This window comes from Cylas formicarius, unplaced genomic scaffold, assembly GCF_029955315.1.
Source record: "Cylas formicarius isolate icCylForm1 unplaced genomic scaffold, icCylForm1.1 PGA_scaffold_1__22_contigs__length_36826433, whole genome shotgun sequence".
NCBI lineage: Eukaryota > Metazoa > Arthropoda > Insecta > Coleoptera > Brentidae > Cylas > Cylas formicarius.
The window spans coordinates 17,447,608-17,471,506 of record NW_026844264.1 but is presented as its reverse complement, the minus strand read 5'-3'; the positions used below and the strand labels follow the sequence as shown (position 1 = coordinate 17,471,506).

At 33.2% G+C, this 23,899-nt stretch overlaps 1 protein-coding gene across 1 annotated transcript in view; it reads left to right on the top strand.

Annotated features, from left to right (window-relative positions):
- Positions 1-23,899, top strand: part of LOC132696547 (neuroligin-4, Y-linked) — a 482,552-nt gene that overhangs the window by 386,845 nt on the left and 71,808 nt on the right. Inside the window, exons 4-6 of the mRNA XM_060661434.1 lie at positions 4,657-4,917; positions 12,299-12,501; positions 22,510-22,794. Coding sequence (XP_060517417.1) covers positions 4,657-4,917; positions 12,299-12,501; positions 22,510-22,794 — 749 coding nt within the window. The remainder of the gene's footprint in view (positions 1-4,656; positions 4,918-12,298; positions 12,502-22,509; positions 22,795-23,899) is intronic.

The window sequence follows — 23,899 nt, the reverse complement described above, 5'->3', positions numbered from 1 at the left end:
CACAGTCAAATACCTCCCTAATATATACGATCATATTGCAGTTTAGATAGGATTTTTATGTTATTGCATATCCTCCTTATTTGGAATTGTTCATTGTTGATGAAGTTGAAAAAAAAAAGATGCGGATGGTTTGAGAACACCCATTTCCATACTACTTGCGATTTCAAAAATAACAGTGCCCAAAAATATTGGCATTCGTGCAACTTATAATTAATTCGATATGACAATATCCTTTAAAAAATAATTTTTATTGAAGCTAACATGTCACGATCATAAAACAACAATAATAAAAGCAGCCCATTATTTCAGCATGTGATGTGACACAATAATTTGTAAAGAGAAAAATGCCATATTTTGTTTTGCTTGCCTATGCTTATAATTATTTATATAGCTTTCACCAAAGGGGAATGGACTTAAATAACAGACAAACTGTTTTCCTTTGCACAACAATTCCGAATTGTTTTGTTTCCCAATTTTCTGTGAACTTGTTGGTCGTCACTGGGTGTTTACATCAGCTACCAGTAGAAAATAGTAAAAGCATCGAGTTTTTAGACGATAACTGCTATTTGCAAAAATTATTACAAATTTCCACCGATATCTGCTATTAGGTATCACGATTCTGTATATGGTCAAATAATTCTCATACCTCGCAAGTGCCTAATATTAGATTTTTCATTAATTTATCTATTTAAACAAAATAAACATATGATGTTAATTTATTTATTTAATATAAAAAACGACACATCTGTTTTTAATATTTAATCTGACAATTACGTCGACCACTGTTTTCATTTTCCCTGTGAAGTTTACCGCCAACACTCTCGTCACATTACTTGTTGTTTAGAACTACTTCAGACTAAAAATTCAATTCAGGCAAAACAAATAGTTCTAGTCTAGTTGGCGGACTGCCATAAACGAACCGAAGTCGCCTTCTGTTTTTGTATTGTCAGTCAGATTTTTGGTTGATCTAGCCTTGTGAAATTCGGCAAACAGGGTGGTCCAGTCGCTGGATTATGTCTGTGGTAAACTTGCCCAAATTCCCCAAATAGCGTGCATCTTTTGCCATTAGTAATGTAGTTTCGGACATACATTGTAATAATCCAAAACATTGATACCCAAAGATTTATGATTAAATTTTTAAAAAGGCATGATGAAACAATGAAGTTTGAAGAGGTGAAGGAAGAATCTGAGGCAAAAATAAGATATCGTACACAAACTCTCGAAGCCTTAATCAAATAAATCAGCAAGGTACGAGGATTTCAATACCGCCGTCTTGAGTGATCTAACCAATCTTGTAGACTAAACCAAGCTGATTTCGTAACTCCAAGTGCCCGATAATAATGTTTGAGTTTGTATTTTTGAAACTTGGAATTATTTTATTTACTTAAAGAATCGTTTAAGTTTAAAACTCAGGTGGTTTTCGCGGATAAAATGTATTTTTTCTATTACCGTATTTGGGAATACTTCTTAGCAAATCTGTCATCATGAGTGTTCACTGTCTTTAAATAAGGTAATAAGAAATTCTTGTCTACAATATGAGCGAATTCCGCAAAAAGTTCCAAGGAATTCCAGCATAATACCAGGAATTACAAGAAAGGAATTACGGGCTACACTCTTTCCTCTGTTTGTTACTCTAGTTCTTATTTAAAAATGTAGGTTAACTTATTTCAGATATTTCTGTATATAGAGATAATTTGTATCATGTTTTTTGTTTTCTATATTTCTAAACGTCTTGAACAATAATTCAGTGTAAAATCATGACCTAGTTACCCCACCTTTCTTCACAAATAGAATATAAATTGCTTTAAAGGTACTCCGAGATTTTATAGTAATAAAGCAAGATGAGAAATGTTGCCCAAAAATCTTAACAAACATGATTTAAATGAGGCTACGATAAAATTTTCACTATCTGTATAACTTAGTTAGGTAAATAGTTGAAATCTGGAGCGGTGTAGCAAAAATACGCGCCATGCGTCAAAACGGATTTATACGGGCCAGAAATTACTGAATATCTTCACTGCGGTCCAGCACAGCGGTCAGTAGTGAACCTTTCAGAACGAACGATTCGTCGCGTACGCTAATAACTGAGGAAAGTCCATTGGACTGCCCGCTCCAATGATCAAATATCTGGACTCTCGCATACACGTAAACTCCGGTTATAATCAGGACAAATGCGAAGGGTGTAATAATCATTTTAATTGGACCAAAGGGATCCGCTCGAAATTAACGACATGTGAGATTGGCGCCAGCTGGTTAAATACTGTCCGACTACCGTTTTCGCTGTTTTTTAAACATAAAATCGCAGTTTAGCCCATTTAAAACTGAAAAAATCTCCACTCGGCGAGGTTTTTGTATTGGACATCGTACAAAATTAATTTCGAATGAGAGGGTCGATTTCACGGTAATAAATTTAATGTATTTGAATCAACATTTCCAATTTTGTTACGCTACGCGGAAGCGGCGATGGAAAGAACAACTCGCAATTGTCCCCGTGTTAGTGAAAATCAAAAAATAAAATATTTAAATTGTGAGAGGAATATAAATACCCATTATAGCTCATTTCTGCCTCTATTTTAAGGAACATAAAATACGTAGTTAAGATATTGACGTCTAATTTCAGGACGCCCTGTATATATTTTAATAGTGCTACACAACCTCTGAATTAGTTTCAGGGTTTATTTTTGTTCGCCGGTACTAAAATTTGAAAATCTGTTTATAAAAAATGGTCGTCTCATAAAAGACCATTTGGATACCATCTAGTAAATATTTGCAATATACATGGTGAATCTAAAAGATGGTTCAAGCCCGTAATGACCAATTATTTCGACAATATTGGGACCAGTGTCTATAAACGCTGGTGTTAAACTTTATTTAAAAAATAGGATTGGTAACTGAAACCAATTTGTCTCTATACCGAAGTTTTGACGTCTCATTAAGTCATCTTCAGCGAATTACAATGCATATATAAAATAATAAAAATGTCTTTATTTAGTTGAATGTTAGTTCTCTCTTACGAATGAAACTTTCATAAGAATGAACGTTATTATTGTTCGTATTAAGTGAACATAGGAAACGGCAAGAATTTATTTTAATTAGAACATGAAATTAAGACTGAAATATAAAAAACAATAAACACAGAATGGAAATAATCGAAACCACTCAAATAAATAAATTCAAAAACTGTATCAGTACGTGTCTAAGACTAATTTTGAAATTAGCCTCGAAATTCTTAGAACAAGTGCTCAATATCTTGACCCTTGCCCGTAGTTTTTCCCACAACAATGGTAGCAGGTCGAAAAAGTGACCAGTTCACTTTCAATGTCTCCTCTCTCGCGGCGTAAACTGCTACCAGCAAATTTCTGAAATTCTTTTCTAAACGGTTTGTAACCCATATTTTAACAAAAATTCAATTTATTCCAGTTTCTGAAAGAGTACAGTAGATTTGTATTAACTTCAACTGTTGTACAAAATTGTTGATATGGTGCAATTTCGCGTGTTTTTGTTGTGCTATTTTGTAACCCACAGTTATACCGTCGAAAGCGTGAAAAGTAATACAAATAGTGTTATAGACTCTGTTGTTTCCTTTCCAAGATTTCTTTCTGCTAGGGTTGTGCGGAGTTTATTTCGATTTTTTTACAACTCGATAGTCGTGAGTTCTCCAACAAATTGCTGCTATATGACATTTTGTTTATACTGAATAAATTCCATTTAGTATTGGTCACTTAATGGATCTTCGATGTGCGTCTGTAGGGGACATACACTAGTTTTTTTATACAGTCTAAAGCCTGGGCATCTTTTAACGTATTTGAGGGAATAAACGAAAAACGTGTCAAACGTGTCAAAAGGACTTTGAATTTTGAATGACTTTTGATAGAAAATATGATATTACAAGAAAAGTACAGCCAATCAATGTAAAATTAAATTACACATCGCACCCTTCAATAATATACAGAAAAAATTTTTGACGCCCTCTAAGCTATAAATCAGCTCTCAATTTTCATTTCATATCTAAGGATTTATTGACATTGGGTATAGGGAATCCTGAAGGAATCTGCCATGAAATTTTCTCTGAAACTCGTACCGTCTATAATATTAATTTTTTTTATTTTATTTCGAATTCGAATTTATTTATTTCGAATTCCAAATATGTTATGTCGATTCCAACTACAAGGACTGCAAGACAATAAGACAATTACTGTATTACTATTACTGTATTTTGATATTTTCAACTACAAACTACTGACAGAAAATTGAAATTAAGTTCCGATATCTAAATGATCTATTCGCTAGTAATACCACTGAAGGCCAAATTATTTCCTGATTTAATTCGATCTCGTGTAGTATTCGATTAGAAAATACCACACCAGTAGGTTGATTTTGTTGACGCATTTCCATGGCAACGAATGTTTTATAAAAAATTCCAATTTAATTCGCTATTGGAGGAAAAAATTTCAACTAAAATTCATCCGTGGTCATAGGGATCTGCCAAAAACGCAATTGATAAGAAATTGCAGGAATTTTCATCAGTCTAGTCGGTTAAGATTGATCGACCCTATTTTAACTTCTTTTCAATTTGGACCTAGAAAAATGGCTCTATTGAAGATTATCGAATTTTGCTATAAGAACCCAATCTGTGACGCCAATTATTTGTTGCAGGTGTGCTATTCCATAGAGCAATTCTTATGTCAGGGTCCGCCTTGTCTCCTTGGGCGTTAGTGCAAGAGCCGTCGCGATATGCTGCGCAAGTGGCTATTCACGCAAACTGTTCGCCGGAACTGCCTCATCCACACCTACTCAAGTGCCTACGAGAGAAGCCGGTAGAGCTGCTACTCTCTACTCCGGTAATCGCACCGGAGTTTTCCTTTGCCTTCGGGCCCAGCGTAGATGGGGTCGTTATCGATACCGGCGAACCACCAGGTAAAGTCTAATCTTTGCTTTGCGTGACATTTCACGCGGCCCTAAATTAAAAGAAAATTTAATATCAATAAAAACGGTATTTTTGTATTATAATGGACGTAGTGAAAGGAGTCATATATTTTTCGGAGTAAAGTTTGTAAAAAAAACGTCATCAGAACCGAAAAATTCATGGAATATTGAATATTTTTTTAGAAATTATGTCATTCAAAAACATCAGTATTGAATCGCCTTTTCGTTCTCCAGTTTTTATTTATTACAAATATAATTCGCGTAAAGTACAATCAGCAAAACAAATACACATAAACTACTTTTCGATTTACGTGGATGATTTGGTGTTGCCTGAGTTGGATGCACAATATAAAATTATTCTAAACTGAGTGGCTCAAAAAGGCGCAGCGAATAAAATATATATTTTTCTAAATGAAATAGCCTATTCTCAAATTTTATTTTGATTATACTTTAAAATTCTTCAACTTTTTTATTCATAATAATAACTACCTAAACCTAAGAGTTTTTCCAATATTTTAATTTTTCTAAAAGAATACTAGTTTTCTCACTTGCAAAAAAATTGGAACAGCGCTATTATTTTTGATTATTTTGTCATATTTGACAGTAGCGTTATTTAAACATGACGCAAAGATATAATATAGAACGGAATTTTAAATAGATGCTACGGGGTGTTCAAAATAAGCGAGTATATTTGCATCATTTTAGATTTGAAAATATCGATTTTCTTAAATTGCACATCATATATACGAGGGTGACTTTAAAAATTTTCCTACCGAACAATGATACGAGACATTTTTAATTTTTCTATATAGTCTTCTTGTACTTCTATACACTTCTCACACTCGTTCAAATAGTACCCAACATTTTTCTCCAGAAAATATTTGTTCACGAAGGTGAGGAACAAAAAGAAGTCGCTTGGGGATAGATTTGGTGAGTAAGGTGCATGGTCAAGCAGTTCAAACCGTAATTCATGGATTTTCGCCATTGTAAACGCGGAAGTATGAGAGGTCTTGGTGAAACGGGATTTTTTGTTTTGCAAATGTGGCCGTTTTGCCCAAATTTCTGTCCTCAGCTTGTCACGTATGCTCCTGTAATGGTTCTCTACTTTTTGATGGTAACTCTCATCATCACTTTCCCAGCCAAAAAATAGGTTTTCGCTTTTTTCCCCTTCGCAGTTCACTGTTTTGGCTGTATTTTTGATTGGGGGCATATTGGTGTATCCAAGCTTCATCTACAGTAATTAAACGGTGATAAAACTCGCATTTATTGCACCAAAACTGCGCTAACAGAGGACGTTTTTGAATCAACGTGAGTAAAACCGGCATCCAACGTGCGAACAGCTCTTTTATTCCTAAATTTTTATTTAAAATATGACAAACAGGTTCCTCGGCCATTTTCATAACCTCTACTATCTGTCTCACTTTAATTTGACGGTACGTTTAACAAAATTTATTGAACTTTAGCAATGTTATCGTTGATAGTTACAGTTTTTGGACGTCCCGAATGTTCATCATCTAATAAGCTCTTACGGTAAATGACTGTGCAACACACAGACTTCAACTCAACTTTTATTTGCGTAGGCGTATTGCCATTCACACTCACATCCTCTCACTCAAACGTAACTGTCAAGATTTCCACCACTACGATTACTAGCTCTTTCGTAACTAGTGCCTCCATCTTCAGGGTGAGCTCGGAAACTTTTCAAGTGACCCTCGTATTATTTTTTTCTGAAAGACCTTACAAACACCTATAACTTCTATTTAGTATGTCATAGACCATTTTTAATACTGCGATTTATTTTAACTTTTCCAACATTTACCCTTCTTTCTGTCTAAAACATTAGATGGCCATGAATAAATTCATAAAATTTAGCGTGGTGTCAGTAAATTAAAAAAAAAGTAAGTATGGATTTTCTTGGAATTAATTGATTGATTAATGATTTTTATACTGGACGAGGCAGAAAAAAATACTTTATTTTCCATAAGACTTTACAAGTACCCTAATAGACTAACCAATTAGACAATATCTACAGTGTTCGTGGTATTTATGGAATATGAAAAACTGAAAGTAGTAAACCGGAATGCTACCAATGAGGAAAAAGAATTTAAAAATTTACTTCAAGTTCAAGATAATCCCCAGGTCAGTAGACGTCAAATAGCTAGCGTCCACAGTTAATCGCAAAATTTCTAGACCATGACTTTGAACAAAGGGTACACTTCGCACCGTTATAAACTAAGCAACAGAGGCCGATCCAAATATTGTGTCTAAAATAATATTTTGCGATGAAGCTACTTTTCGCCGTAATGGTGCAGTTAATTGTAGTAGCATACATTATTATTCAACAGTTAATCCATTCTGGGTCCGGGAAGTGCAAAACCAAAACCAATGGTCACTTAATGCGTGGTGACCATATTTTTTACACGAACCACTTAACAGCCCCAGATATTTAAATATTTTTGCAGAAGGATTTACCTCAACTTCTTCAAGAAGTTAAGAAACAAATGCGGTATTACCATCCACGAGGTTGAGAATTTTAAAATAATCATTACCCACAGAAATCCCCCTACTATACCAGAAGATATGGAAAATAGGATTCGGGACCCGTGCAGGAGAATAACATTGATTATGCTAAGGAATGTCCAAGAAAATATACGAAAGTAGTAGAAGAGCATATTTTTCAACACTTATTGCGCCATAATAATGATTAAAACAAAATAAGTAAATTTGTAGAAATAGTTATTTAATATTATCCACTTTTTCTATGAATTTCAAATTTGGGCGTGAATTTCACCAAAATTGTTAATAACAGTCTGTTGCTTTATCTACGGCTCCAACAAACTTTCTTTCTCCTGTAATTTTTTTAATCTTCGCAGTGTCCTGTCGGCTAACAGTTTTTTTATGGCCAACTAAATATTGTAAAAGTTAAAATAAATCGCAATGTATTAGAAACGACATACTCAATAAAAGTTGTAGGTTTTTAAAAGATCTTACAATTTAAAATGATCCTAATATATTCGTTTATTTTGAACACCTTGTAGCATCTAATTCAAATTTCGTTGCATATATCTTTTACGTCAGCTTCGAATAACGTTGACATCAAATACCTTCTAAATAATGGCGCTATCGCAATTTTTTTAGTTTTTTGCAAGCGTGAACATTTGTTGTCGTTTCGAAATTTTCAAGTTCAAATATGAAAACCACATCTTGTTAGGTGGCGTGGGTTTTGAGACACACCTTTTATGGGAAAATTTCAGACCCATGGTTATTAACAAATCAAAATTCTTTATTTCTTATTTCTTCAATAAGTATCCAACAAGCGAATAATGATTTTTTTTCCTACTTTATTTCAATGAATTACTTATATATAAACTGGAATTTTAGCGTTTACATCTCTTTTACATGAAGCTTTTCTTCAAATCTAAAATCTTTTGAAATCAAATGATGTGCACGAATGTTAAAATGAAAAAGTTTGTTTAATTAATTGTCCACGGTCCTTTAATGGAAAAAATGATTTTACATAAACATAACTTTAAATTTCATGGAACAATGGATTTTCAGATATATCCTTAAATTTCTCCATAAAACCTCACATTTCTCCGATTTGTTGCACAAGAAGTTGACTATTACCTGTGTGGTTTCTCCCTGTATACGTTTAATTATAACAAGCTAACTTTCTTGTTGATGAACCCCTTGTGCGAAATTCCGCTTTAATCAGCAATAACATGCAATAAAACAAATAAAATAAAATAAATAAAAATTTTTTGATGCAATTTGACAAGTTAGCGTTAACGAAACTGAAATATTATTAACATGTCTGTTGAGGAAGTTCTCTGAATATTTCATTTTTAGTATACATTTTAAATTATATCTATGTGTTTTGTAATTTTAATATATGTAAAATAGCCAGCAACGCTAAAAAACTCTATATTAAACTGAAGCGCTGGATACTCAATTTTCTCAAACAGACAATCGTAGTTTAGGACGACGAGACTTGCCGCAATATAATCTTTTGTAATTCACCTGCAGGGCTTCTTGGGGACGTTTTAAAAACCATTTCAACAAACTGGAACTTTTATGTATATCCAGAGGGTATCTTAAGGATGAAGTAAGAAAAAACAGATCTCGAAAAATTCTTTCAATTTATTTTATTGGAGTGTAGGGTTGCAACTTCAAATACCGGATGATACCGTATAATTATTTATTAAAGTGTTATACTTAATGAAAAATAATTTTTTGTGTAAATAAACCTGGAAATTTGGAAAATTTTCAATATTTTTTCAAATACTATTAATCCTATTAGTAAAATTCGAAACAAAACCCATGCAACAAGTGTACACTTTATTAATCCGTTTGTGAAATCTTCAATTCAAGCTAAATTTTTATTGTTACATTTCCTGATCTTACTTTATTTACTATTCCAAAGCTTTTTTAATTTCAGATATGAATTTACTTGATAAGCTACTTATATTGTGTTGCTGGTAACTTCGCTGAGAAAGTTAAAAACATTTTTTTAAGAAAAGGTCCTTTCTATTTTTTATTGAATTATAACATTATCAGCAATTTTTTTTTAAGTAGATGGCAAAACTTGCCAAGTCTGCGCAAATATCTCATTAATCCGAAGATAAGATTGGAAGTCATTAAATATCTTATAAATACTGATCTTTATAAACCTAAACTTAATTCCATTCCCCAAAATCCCTGAAATCATTATCGAACTTTAAGAAGACATCATTGTTGGTCTCTAGACCATTTCATTTGGAGGGTATAAAACAACACAAGGAGAGGTCTAACCAAAACCCGTTAACCTTCTCCTCCTGCTCCATCACGTACGTAGAAGAGGCCCATCATATAAATTCCCCATGATAAAATTGCGAACGCGATAGTCATGTGCAATTCAATTTAGCAGAAAAAAATGTCTTAAGTACATCGCGCATATCATTATTCATGTAGACAACATTATTATTTTACTGCAAAATGAATAAAACGAATTTAAATCACTATACAAATCCATGATCGGCATTTAGATACGAATGTGATAAGAAAGGAAACAATGAAATATACCTTAAAATTTATTTTAGTTTAGTTGTCTCCTAGATTTTTAACAGCACCTTGTCAAATTAGTTTAAACATTGTAAACAGTACAGCGTGTAGGTATATTCTAGTGTAAAAAAAAATTATGTTAAAGAAATTTTTTAAAAAATACGTTTTTTGTGATAACAATATTTACATTATTTGTTAAAATCAATTTGAATATGCCAAAACAAACAAAAACAATACGCCGCAAATCCGTACTCAACTTCGAGTCAGTCCCATCTTAACAACCGTTACTGCATTCACAACGGTCCTCTAGCACATAAAGTTTACGACTTAAGTTAACTTGTGCCATTCGAGCGTTCTTGTATTGTTCATACAAGTTTATAAACCAATAACAGGCGATTTGTAGCTCTGAAAATTACCTGCATGCCTGTAAAATAAATCTATAAATTCACTAAATTCGCTTTATCATCGAACAATTCGCGATGTTTGCAATTTAAGGAAAGCGAAAAGAGGAGAAAAAAAAATCCACTATAAGATTTCTGCATAATCATATTGACTTGGTTGAATGAAAAAGAGAATTGAATGATATTTTTGTCTACATCAAACATTGAAAAATTTATTATTAAACCTTCAGCCTGACTCCAACAGAAAATTTTTTGTGAACAATTTAAGTGGATTTTGTAGCTGGCATAAATAACCCATTCTTTTTGTTTCTCTAAAGTGAAAATTACAGCTTTGCCAAACACTCCTTATATTATATTCCAACTTTAACCACGTAAAATCACTTTAATTGTTTGTGAGGATTCATTATCTAAAAATACTTCCTTTAATTTGTAAAAGTTCACTACACTTTGTTTTCTTTTTTTTCGTAAATCAATATCCTTCGTCTTTCGAAAAATAGCGAAGAGAAAGGGAAGTATGGAACGGGTTTCAGTAGGTCAACAACTGATATTTGTCTTAAGACAAATAATACGAAAAAGAATGACTTGCGACTTTTAAGACACATTTGGCATTAGTAGATCTTCAAAAAGAATATGACTGTGTTCCTTTAACAAATCTATTGCAATGAAAATAATAGGGGTTTAAATAGGAAACAGACTGTTTGATAGCTTGTCCGTAACCAATACCCTGAGACAAGGATCGGTTCGACACTTTTTAAAATCTATTTAGACCCAAGTAAATGATGATTTTTGTATGTGTAGTGTATAACAGAACAAAAATTGGAATATATAAATCCGTAATAGAAAGCGTAACAGCTTATGGCAATAGAAATAGGATAGTGGAGACGAATTGCAGAATCACAATTCGGAATAGAGTAACAGATGAAATTGTCAGACAACTAATATACTCGATACGTGAATACATAGATACTGTGAGATGGCCAAGGAGAATAGTCGAATGGAGTCTCGAACAAAGAGGGAAAAGGGGTAGACCAAGGTTAGGAGTAATCTAAATGATGGAGACAGGACAAATCAACGAATATGGATAATAGGATACGGAATACGGCTACGAAAGCTGTAAAAACCCACAATATATAAATACATATAATATCCTTCGTTTTTCAAGAAAATGGGGTAGAGGATCTTATGAAAATACAAGTTGAACCGAACATGCCTCTACAGTGTTCTTAGCTGCAATGAAGGACTAAAGAGATACATACAAAACTTATCCATTCGAATATGAGGATTAAGGGATATTGGAATAATCATTTTGAAAACCTCACATTGATATCTAAGGTCATAATTATTTTTGCTTATTATTCAAACCTAGTCATCTGTTGGAATCTAAACAGTTGTTCTTTAATTGAAATGGAAAATGAATGCCAAAAGACGTATTATAAGACCCCGATGATGATAAGCTAATTAGCAAACATCTGCTGAACTATTTGGAGTGGTTCTAACTAAAGTGGGAAGGACCACTCCCATCAAAATAACGGACACACAATGAGTAATAGTAATTAAATAATTCCGAATATTTCTAAAAATGACTTTACGTAACTTTCGCTAATAAGGAAACTTCAAAATCTCATTTGCGATATTTCCCTAATAACAACTTTAAATGAACGAAATTTTCCTAATCAATAGTAACGGCCCCATTCATCCGTAAAATTAAATCACTGACTGCAGCAAGCGAAAAGTGCAGCACTCACCTTATTCGCGTATTTAACCTTTTAAGACGACAGCACTTTCCTCTCCGCATATTTCTTTTTTGCTGCCGCCATAGAATTCGCCTTCAATGCAAATATAAAACCGACCTTTCGTTTCGAAAAAGCGGCATTCCCCGAAAGCAAACATCATCATATCATTCGCTTTTCTGTTTTATTTTTTATTTCCAGGGGGCGAGAATTCACACTACAACGACTACGACAGCGTTAGCGTAAACAGTAAGCCGCCGAAAGTGGAACCTCAAAACGCCATCAACATTTTAAACAACGTGCTGTTACGGAAATCCGTGGTTGCCAAGTTGTCCCGATACGATCTGATGTTGGGTGTCGTCAAAGCCGAAGCTTATTTTGCATTCAACGGGGAGGACGTTCAGGTTTGTTTTCCTTTTGCCCTGTCGATCTATCGAAAACCGTTTTGCGTGATCCAAACTATCAGATTTTTCAATTGCAATACCTGGATTTATTTCCAAGCAAAATAAGTAAGTAAGTAAACTTTTCAAAATTTGGCTTATTATATTTTCTCTTGAATTGGAACCTTATGGATGTTGAAGGACATTCTATATATAAAAAGTTAAAAAGAAAACGTGATTTAATGGCTTCTAATGCATTACAGCACCCACTTATCGTCTGCAAAGACATATTAAGACATCGGTACTTTTGTCACTGATTTGGAAGCGATCGGATATTTTTTTTTAATTCATTTAATTAAATATTAATGATATTTTGACAATTGAAGGGAAAGCATGGTATTCCAAGATGTTGGTTAAACTCTTCAATCTCTCGTGAGAACATTCTTGTTGCGACGTAGTGCCTTAATTTATTAGTTGCTACTTCAGCAATTCGTTCTGTTTATTAAAATTAATTTTCGAATGATGTCTTCTATATATTAAATATCCTTTACCTTTTCTAATCTGATTTTTAATAAGTTCTAGTGCAAGGTATTTAATGCAACATAAAGCAAACGGCAGGTCTGTGTCTTATATCGTATTAGTTAGATACCGGATGTCCCAGTAAGGCCAACGAGATGCCGGAATTATCCAGTTTCTGAAATTGCAATATTGATTTTTAAAACTCAAGTTTCCGCAAAATTTTCATATATTAATTATAGTTAGAATTAGTTTATTTTAATTATTAAAGGCTCAACGCTTTACTTTAGTCACGAGTTTGGGAGCGATCGGATGTTTTCGGTAGATTTGAGTCACGTGTGTCAATTCAATGTGAGGTCACTTCTCACGTTATTTGGTGATTGTATTGGTGCTATCACCGAAAATAATGATGGCAGAAAAATTATATGGAACACCTTAGTAAAGTCGTAAAAATATTTTTTTTATGAAATGTTACAACCAAACGTTTTTTGTCAGGCATTTCCGCTTTAAGCTAATTATTACAAAATTTTCTGTACGTAATGTTTATTAATTTAGTTGATTCCACAAATTTCGCATTTTTGATTATCAGAAATTTTAGATTTTATTAAATAATTTACCTAACATCACTTATTTATGAAACTTAATTATTTAAAAGTCTATTGTGTTGTATATGTTGCAATTCCATTAAAATTATATATTTAAACAATATTAAACAATACTCTTTTCTGTTTTATTGCTATTTTAGTTTGCAATATGTAGATAAATATTAATTTATATTTATCAGATTATATCCAACGAGGCGCTATCTATGCCGTTCTCGTTCAAATTGCGCTTTCCTGGGTAGGGCGTGTAAGATGTCTATGAAATGTCATTATACATGCATTTTTTAAAAGTTAACAACTGTAATTCTATAGAAACTTTTTATTATCTATGAAGAACTGCGGATGCATTAGAATGCGAATATGTAGAAAGTTTCTATTGATACAGACTTCCAGATTCATGCTTGGTAAGTGAGGATACATGAAATTAAACTTCTTACACGTTCGCGCCGATTTCTATGTGTCTAATTGCTACACCGCTTGAATATTTTTCAACTGTTTTCCAGTGAACGCCTTTAAACAATGCATAAGATTTTTTTTTCTTAAACCGTCTATTTATAGGTGCATCTTTTGTTAATGAGTTTTGCAATTTCTAGATCCTCGTGCAATAATTTAGATTAAACTTAGAACAGTTGGAATTCCAGCGCTGTCAGTTATAATTGAGCAGGGGGACCACAACCGTGCGTAGCAAGCCAAGCAAATTTTAATCGAAACTTACAATGCATCTGCCAGGAGCGGCATTCCATCCTGATTAACTTGGTGCACTGAAGTTCTCTCCACTTATAATATGTGCAGTGGAATATTTTTACTATAACGTAATTCAAAGTTGGGTTAATTTCTATACGGATAGTTATTGACTATGCCATGAACCGCAAAATTTTCCGATTTAGTTGAGATTCGTCATTAAAAAACGTTATGTGCTTGCTTAAGTGTGGGACAAACGTTAACTGGAGATACCACCAACAAAGCTGCTCTATCATTAATCGAAAAGATCTTACACGAATGTTGGTTTCTGAAATACAGCAGTTTTTACATTTTTTTTTGATTATCTTTTTATTCCGTTAGAATACTATTAGTCCTGATAGATATCAATATACCGACTCCCATAGAGAAAATATTGGTATATCCGCAACGGTTAAAGTTTCGATGACGTTTAAATTAGGAAATTTTATTTTAAATTTTAAAATTCATTTTCACTTTTTCCATATTTTTGTTAATTTCGAAATACAGGGTGATTTATTGAACTCTATTAAATATATAAAAATGAATTTATTAAAAATAAATACTCTTTCTTACGCTCTACATCTACATTTTCAGAACACATTTTTAAAATATCCTTAAGTATACAGTAGTATATAACAATTTTCTTAGAACACCCTATATATAGGCATCCTATAATACGGTTTTTCCGTTTCTGGCATATTTTGAGTGTTATGTCAAAAGTGACGTTTGAAGATCTAGGTACATATATAATAACATAATACGCATATAAAATAAAAAGATAGTGGTAATATGAGAGTCGCAATTGATTCTACAAATCTTTGCAAAGCAAGAAACGAATTATTTGGAAATCCGGATCTTCCTATTTTATAAATAAGTGGGATGTGGGATACCTCACAAAAGTTTGGACTCATTGCAAAGTAATTAGTTATTCATATCATAACAGCCCTATAACAAATTTAAGTGCTTTAAGCTGAACAGTAGTAATATTTGACCATTGTCGTAACTACATTTTGTTTTCCAAACTGTTTATTTAATACTTGATATGTTTCTTTTAAGCTGAGTCATTGATCAAAATAAGTGTTGCTTAACTAAAGTAACGTTATCGAATATAAAAGATATCACCATGATTAATAGCGCATTTCCATTCCTTTCTAAATTATGGACCTATCGGAAATTATGGCTGACATTAAACCTTTGGAAACTTGGTTTTTAGTATTTCGGGTAACGATGATCGCATCACTTTATTAATATCAGACTCTTCTTGAAAGACACGGTAGTGTTAAAAAATTTATTACTCATTCACAAGGTCACTCATAATACCTAATAGATAAGTTGATTTAATTGTTTCCTCAGTTAAAAATTAACAAAATGCTTTACTTTCTAATAAGCTCAAGTCAGAAACAGAACCTAGATCAAAAATGACTGATAACTGTTTATGCGGAGACACCTCTGCCTATCTGAGATTACCGACTTAAGTGTAATCTGTTTCATATAAAAGTTAATTTTATACTTACACGACACATGAATTGCAACAAACTTCACTGTATCATTGTTAAATAAAGATTTTTTTTATCAAGCAAGGAAACAATTTACAATTGAAGAGGCTCTTAGTTTTCACTTACTGGTGGAACAAACCCCGTTTCAGATTTAGACACCATTTCGCAGACCCGGCTATATGTTTTCTCTCGCTGCAATATTATAACAGAATATTTATGCGGAAAAATTTAGTGACATTAAAATTGAAATAGGTAATGCCCTTCCGTGCTCAAGCAAATTGAGGTGAGTCATTTCGGTGCCGAAACGTGACTGAAACCTATTTTGTCGTTGCAATTTTACGTGCAAACGCCCGTTAGATGGTTAAGCTGTCAACTTGATGACCCTCCCGATTTTTACGGCGTTCTGCACCTGACAGATGAGTTCCGTTAAACCGTGAGAGGCATCATAAATTTCCATAATGTATGCATTTCTTGGCGGACTTTCAAAGGACACGTCCAATCCGAGTCAATATCAATTTTCCGCTTTCGGATACGTTTGCACACTGCATTATTCGTCCGTGATTGCCTCGGCTGAAAGTGAATATCGCATTTTTATTCGGTTCGGTATATTTCGTCAGGTGCGAGAATATTTTTATGCCGAATGCATCGTCGGAGGAATTCATGGGTGATAATACCAAGAAAAAAGAACCCAGGTCGATAATGTAGAACAGCGCTTTATCCTCCGGGCTATGAGGAAAGTCTGAATGCAAAATTCCATTTTAAATATGCAGTTTGCAAGTAAATAATAAATATGTAACAATTTCTTATTCAGCGAAGCAATTTAGTAGTAATTGCCAACTAATCGAAAAGGAATTGCTGACATGTCTAAATTAATCTGTTTAATTTCGGCTGACAATATAATTTTTATATTAAGTTCTTCAAGTTTATATACATTGGTTCTATGGACTAACCAAGGCATCTCCAGTAATTTTCTCCAAACCCAGATCTCTAACGCAACCAACTTGTCAATGTTGGTTGCGTTTGGCTTTTAAAGTTTAGGACTCGACTGCAACTGGAAAAACGGGGCACTTTGTTGAGGTTGTCATATGCAATTCTTTCCAAAATTTGTCAACTTTGGTCAGTCGTTTTAGCATCGCTTTTCTAATTACTTGACCAAATCGGCATTTTTGCTGATATGGACACCCAGATAGATTATTTTTTCTTCGTTCTCGACAGCTTCAATGCTAGGTTGTTCTTCCATGCTGTGAGCGTGCATAACCATAAGATTCGTTTTGTGATCGTTCGGTTGAAGCTCAAACTCCACGATCACTTTCTCCACTCGTTCAATAAGTCTCGACATTTTCTGCTCGCTGTCGTGTGTCGTGTCATTAGCGTAGCGGAGATTGTCCATCTTTCTGCCACCTTCCTCCTCCTTCCCAACCGTCTAAGGTTTTCCGTATGATATATTCGCCAAATACGTTAAACAATAACGATGACAAAACACAACCCTGTTTTACACCATATTCCAAGTTAAAAGGTTCTAAAGTCTTCCCATCCACTATGATTAGTGTTATAATATTGTTATATAATTGTTTTAACATGAGAATCAAATATCATCTTTTACAGAACATCGCAATGTTGCCGCCAATTTAAACAATCAAATGCCTTGTTGTAATCCAGGAAGTATAAGTATGTAATTTTGCCATATTCTATTATTGTCTCTATAACAAATTTGTCGGACATTCATAACCTGGTTTTTGGTGCCTTTTCCACTCACAAAACTAGCCTGTTCCCAGTCTAATATGTTTCTATGTCTCTGCAATAGGATCCTGAGCATGAGCTTCCTTGGATGAAAAATCAATTCTATAGTTCTATAGATCCTTTTTTATGCAACGTGATGAGAGTAGAGGTACACCAATCGGTTGGCCACTATCCTGTCTGCCAAATTCAATTACAGAATTTCCATAAGAGATCGATACTTTCCCGGGAAGATGTTTGAGCATTTCTGCATTTATGTCATACTCATACTCATACATCCTCAATTAATAGAGGAACCTCGAGCTATTCTACTTATTTGTATAAGTTAATGCAATGTTTCGTCGAACTTGCATGACTTTTTCTATTTAAGTGACCACTGCTTCGTTCTCATCATCTACCGAGCATATTTTTGGCTCAATTTTTCTTGTGATCTCTTCAATACATTTAAATAGATCTAGTGAGTTATTTTTTTATTTTATTTCATTTACTATTTGTTTTTTACATTTGTTTTTAAGTTATTTAACTGTAATAAAGTTTCTTCGAGTTGTTTTGAAGCTTGGCCACATTTCCTCCGCATTGGTATAATTAATGTTTCTGCTTGGAAGGAAACCTAAATTTGATGCAATTCTATATTTCTATATTTCCCTTTAGGAACGGATACGTGCATTTTTATTTTTGCTAAAACATGATCGCTTGCGAACTTTTGTCCAGGTAAGGTTTTGACATTATTGACACTACCATCTACCACGAACTAATATGTAGTCTATTTTGGATGATGAAGGAACAGTTAGTTATAACCATGTTATCTTCTATACATAACCCTACAAATTTTTGACCATCTTTTCCTTTTACCCAGGCGTATCTTCCGATGAGTTGTTTGATATGTGCGTCTTCTTCAGTTTGTCCGTTTTTTGCTTTAAAATCACCTTGAATAAGTGTTACTTCTTTAATGTTTATTAGTTATTTTTCAAAATTAATATAAAATTGTGCGATTTCTTCTTCAGGAATAGATCTGAACGATATTTGAATTGCATGCTTTAGCATTAATTTTCATAGTCCTTATTCCAGAATTGGCGGGATTTTAGTTTGTTTGATGGCTTGATAAATATATTGTATTGCCAGTTTTGGAAGTAAAATGTCTATGACCGGTCCAGTGTTTCATAAGCCTACTACATCAATACTGGTAACTTCTAATTCGATGATGGGTACAGAGACCCTTTCCGTGTCGCTATTGAAACACATCTGCGGCTGGTTTTTTAGGTACTAATTGGGTGTTTCTTTTGTTAGGTATGTTCACAATGTTCCCCTGATATCTTTCACGATGAGACAATCCATAGGATTTTCTTAAAAAACACACTAGAGGTAGTTTCCCATTGCTTTCCTCTAGGACCAACTGCTGGGGGTAAGGGTAGGATTAAGGTTTAAAAAAACATAAGGTTTGGGATATGACCTTCCCTTGGAGAGCGCAGGAGCGCATTCCTGAAACAGATCTATCTCCCATCGGGATCATGAGAGAGTATCCACAGACCAAATTGTCATCTTAAACAAATTATATGTTATTATTATTACATATTTTTTATTAATTTTACTTTAGTTATAGCTATAACGTTCTATATAATACCATTCCAGAAATTATATTAATTGAGCACTCTGGATACAAATAATTTTATGATTTGCTTGTTTTTAAATGTTAAATTCAACTTTAACTTTAACTTACGTAGCTGAATACTTTCTAGATAATTGAAACAGACGAAATATTTGATTCCAATACATTTAGCAATTTTGGGATATCTCAAAAGGAAAACATTGTTCTGAAAGTTGTTTTTGCTTAAACAACGTGCGAAATTCGCCACAGGTTCATTTTTACCCCTTGCTTTGCGTACGACGGAAATCAATCTTTGATTAGTATTTAGTAAGAAGAATTTCAAAAAAATAATTGACATTCTTGATAATAGTATATCCACAATATGGAATGTAATATTTCATCCAGAATAATGGAATAGAAAGATGTTTAAAACAACTACCTAAAGCTTTCCTTCACTCAAAAAATGAAGCTAAACCTGAGGACTGAACTCAGCGGCATGCGATGGCCAATATCCTGCAAGTAAGCGTAGAAACTAACTCAATCATCACAATTTCTCCACAGAGCGTTTGTCTAGCAAATTTACCATATTTCATTTCTACCGGTTCAGAAAATAATTTTAAATCATCATTAGGGAATCATCTTAACAGCCTGAAAACGAAAATATTTCGGACCCTACTTTTTAAGAACCTTTATTTCTATAGTAGGCCAGAGAATAATTTGCTAAAATATTGACGTGTAATTTTTACGCACTTTATGGAGGTTCGCCGTTAATCTTCTAAAGTCTAAAGAGCTATCAGGAAATGCTAGAAGCACAAGATTTTGGCTTTTTGAAATCTCTCAAAATAGTAGAAAAGTAGTTATACCGAGTGTCCGAAAAATATAACCCCATCCTTTTTTTTAACAGTACATCCTCTATAATAATCAATAATCTGCTAATAAACCCACCATACGCCAAAACTTAACTGTTCTATCTACCTAGATAGATATTTTTAGATTATTTTTAACTATAGTTTCAGTCAAGCAAGGAGCGGTTCAGTTATATTTGAACATTAGGCTCAAAACTTCAAATTTGGCCTCCTTGTTCCGAAATTCCCGACAACTTTGTTATTCACGATATTAACGCGAATTGGCTTCATTGGATCGGTTCGGTTGCCTTGAGATTGTACGGTATATGCATAGTCTGTCGCCGCAAACATTGAGGCTTAGTGTGTAAGTAGCGAGGCATCCGCTCGGAGGCACGAGGAAAACCCCAACACGAAGGAGCTTATGCTGTTATAAATCTCGGATTCTACCGCTTCAGAGATCTGAATATTGCCTCGCGCGGCTGTATGTGTATAGATAGCTTATAAGAAAAGATTTAGTTACACAAATAACGCCGCCTAATGAATTAATCCCTATAGAATATTTGATGGTAAATATATAATTATTAACAATGGTGATCGGTCTACTCTCCGTTCTAAAATACCATTTCGGAAGTTTCCGGCCCTTGATAGGATAAAATTTTGCCATTTGTCAGTTATAAAGCCACACATCAGTGAGTGAATGTATTCGTGCTGTTTTGTAAAAATGTAACCAATCCTCTACTCTCCGCTCGTGCAAAATTAAACTCGAAACTAAACTGGCGTATATCAAACTTATTGCGTAATATACTATACTAAATAGTTGCTTAATTGCCATATAGTGCAGCTGACTATTGCGGGATTCCACGTAAAAGTAAAATTTAAATTATAAAAGTTCTTTCAGTACATGCAATGCAAATAGTTGCTATTATACAGTGTATCACAAGTATATTGTAATTTTTGAGAAAATTTGATGGCAAAGATTTCACTACACTTAATCCTAATAGTTTCCTAGAAACGGAAACACAGGAATCGTCTTTTCTGATTTACTATTGGGAATTGAGTTATCGCTTACAAGGTATCCAAAATTTACCAATTGCATCAAATTCAACGCTGCAGAACCTCCAGGCAATATTCCTGCAAGATGCAATGCAAAGTTTGATTCTATATCGATTCGCTATGCATTTCCATATAACCGTTTTCAGCGGTTATGTTGTTACTTCAAATTTTTTATCAAGAGTTATATCTACTTGGCGTTGAGTTTGACAATACATTTTTGTGGTTTTATTTATATGAAAGGGGTTGAGAAATTGTAGAGCTAACCAGTTAGATATAATAATTTGATGCCCCTGGAACTGTAAATTTTGAATGATTATAAGATTATTGGTAACACAGCGGCCCTTTTATCATTTTTGTTAACTGTTGATAAACGCTTATGCCAGATGGGGAGATGAAAGGAATCGCTATTACCAATTTGACAATTGGGAGCGTAAAATTTGTTGACAGATCACGTTGCCTGCAAAAATAAAATATCTTTTTATTAATATAATAATTCAGCATTCGTTGGCTTTACCTATTTTAAACGATTTTCTTGTTATTGCATATTTTTGAAATCAAAATAAAAACGAATTAACACAGGAAGTAAGTAATATGAAATTGTGGTAAATGAAATTATTATAATAATTGCTTCTAAACGACAGCACTTTTGCCCCAACAATGAATGAACTTCAATTATCTTTTACGTAATGAACGTTTCGATGTGCATCTGGATTCCGGCCTGCGGTACACTAGTTCTTTCATGCAGCCACAGAGTTTTAAATCCAAGGGCTACAAATGAGGTGATCCAGATGGCCAGTTTCAAACTGGGTTAAAATCAATGCAAATTAGAAAGAACTTTGGAGTCAAATAACAACAAAAAGTTGCAAATTGGTATTTGCAAAGGCACAGTCAATTCAAATAAAACTAAAGTCTGCATACAATAATATGTGAAGGAAGTCGTATTTGATATTTGATTTTGCTTATTTAAAATTGTTTGCACCATAAAGCGACACGAACTCAAATATGGTTAGAAGGTGTAGTGTTTAAAATAATTTTAAATCTTGCAAAATAGTTAAGTTATTCACCTATCAGGATTAAACATGGAGTTTTTGAATTTAAAAGGAATAAGTTAAATAAACTCTTATGAAGATATAAGAGAATCGCGCAGTAATGAGCGACCCTGCTTGTTTGAAGTTTTCTCCACTGTTCTTGGCCATTAGTTTTGTATATTATAAGACGTCCTTTAACATTTTATATATGTATATTTGATATACTCTTCAATCCTCTTTCGACGATCTAATTAATATACTATAACATTTTGTTCAATCTACAATAGCAAATAATGCTAGTGTGCAGAATGAGATAATTTCATGCAATTTTGTTAATCATCCATCGATATCCATTTCATCACCGCCGCAAAAATCCACAGCCGAAATAAATTGCGAATAAAAAACTATCGAAAATGTAAAATTTTTAATGCGCGTCGTTTTAATTTTCAGTACGGGATCGAAGCGGATCGGCGATCGAAAATCCTACGAACATTTGTCCGGAACACGTACAGTTATCATTTGAGCGAAATCCTCGCGACGATTGTTAACGAGTATACGGATTGGGAAAGGCCCGTCCAACATCCGATCAATATAAGGGACGAAACTTTGGAAGCCCTTTCTGACGCACAATACGTCGCCCCGGTTGTCCACACAGCCGATCTCCATTCTGCGGAACATCGAAACTCTTACCTTTATGTCTTCGATTATCAAACAAAATTTGGAGACTATCCGCAGGTACGTAGCGAAAACTATTTTGGAAAACTATATATTTATGAATATATATATATATATATATATATATATATATATATATATATATATATATATATATATATATATATATATATATATATATATATATATATATATATATATATATATATATTTGAATTCAAAGGATATCGGGTAGCGGTCCGTGGTTAAAATAGAAAGCTCTTTTTTTCTTTAACACTCAATATTTCGTCAATTTATTTGTTGACTTCTTCAGGAGTGAACTAAAATTTAATGAAAACAACAGGTCAAACTATATAACAGACAATTAAAACAATCGTGAGAAATACTTACAAAATTAGAGTCTACCACATAGTTCCTCAAAAATCATACTTTACAGTTAAGGTAAATGAACGAAGCGACATAATGAAACAAACGGATAAACACTTAGTATACAATTCTTAATAATGGTAGGCAAAAGTTGCGCTAACGGGGGTAGCGAAAAAAACAAAAAAAAACAATAAAAAAAAAACAATCGATCTAAATAATGACAAAAAAAGGGCATCAAAATAACCTACTCCGTGGATCAACAACGCAACGCGAATACGCTACTCGGTGGCCGAACATTACATTATCTGTGGTTTAACTGAAAAATGTTACAGTATATATTGCTTATTTGTTGTGTATCAGACTTGTAATTAATTGAATCTTTGTTTTTGTTAATATGGCACATTTCAAGAAACAATCGGGCTTTATAATTATTGACACATTACAAAATTTTTGGATTGCCGTAGTCAAATTCATGTCCTGTTTTTATGTAATGCTCAACCACTGCACAAGTATTCTTATGAATACGGCAATCACTTTTGTGCTGTGTTAAACGTTGTTTTAACCACTGTGAGGTCTGTCCAATATAACAGCCTTGACAACCCAAACACGACAATCGATATATGACATTACATACATATATATATATATATATATATATATATATATATATATATATATATATATATATATATATATATATATACATATATAGTAGCGGAGTTGGATCTTTCACTCTAGAAAAAAGTTTAGAGACTTTTTCAGTATTATATTTAGCAATTTTTATTTCCTTGAATTCTTT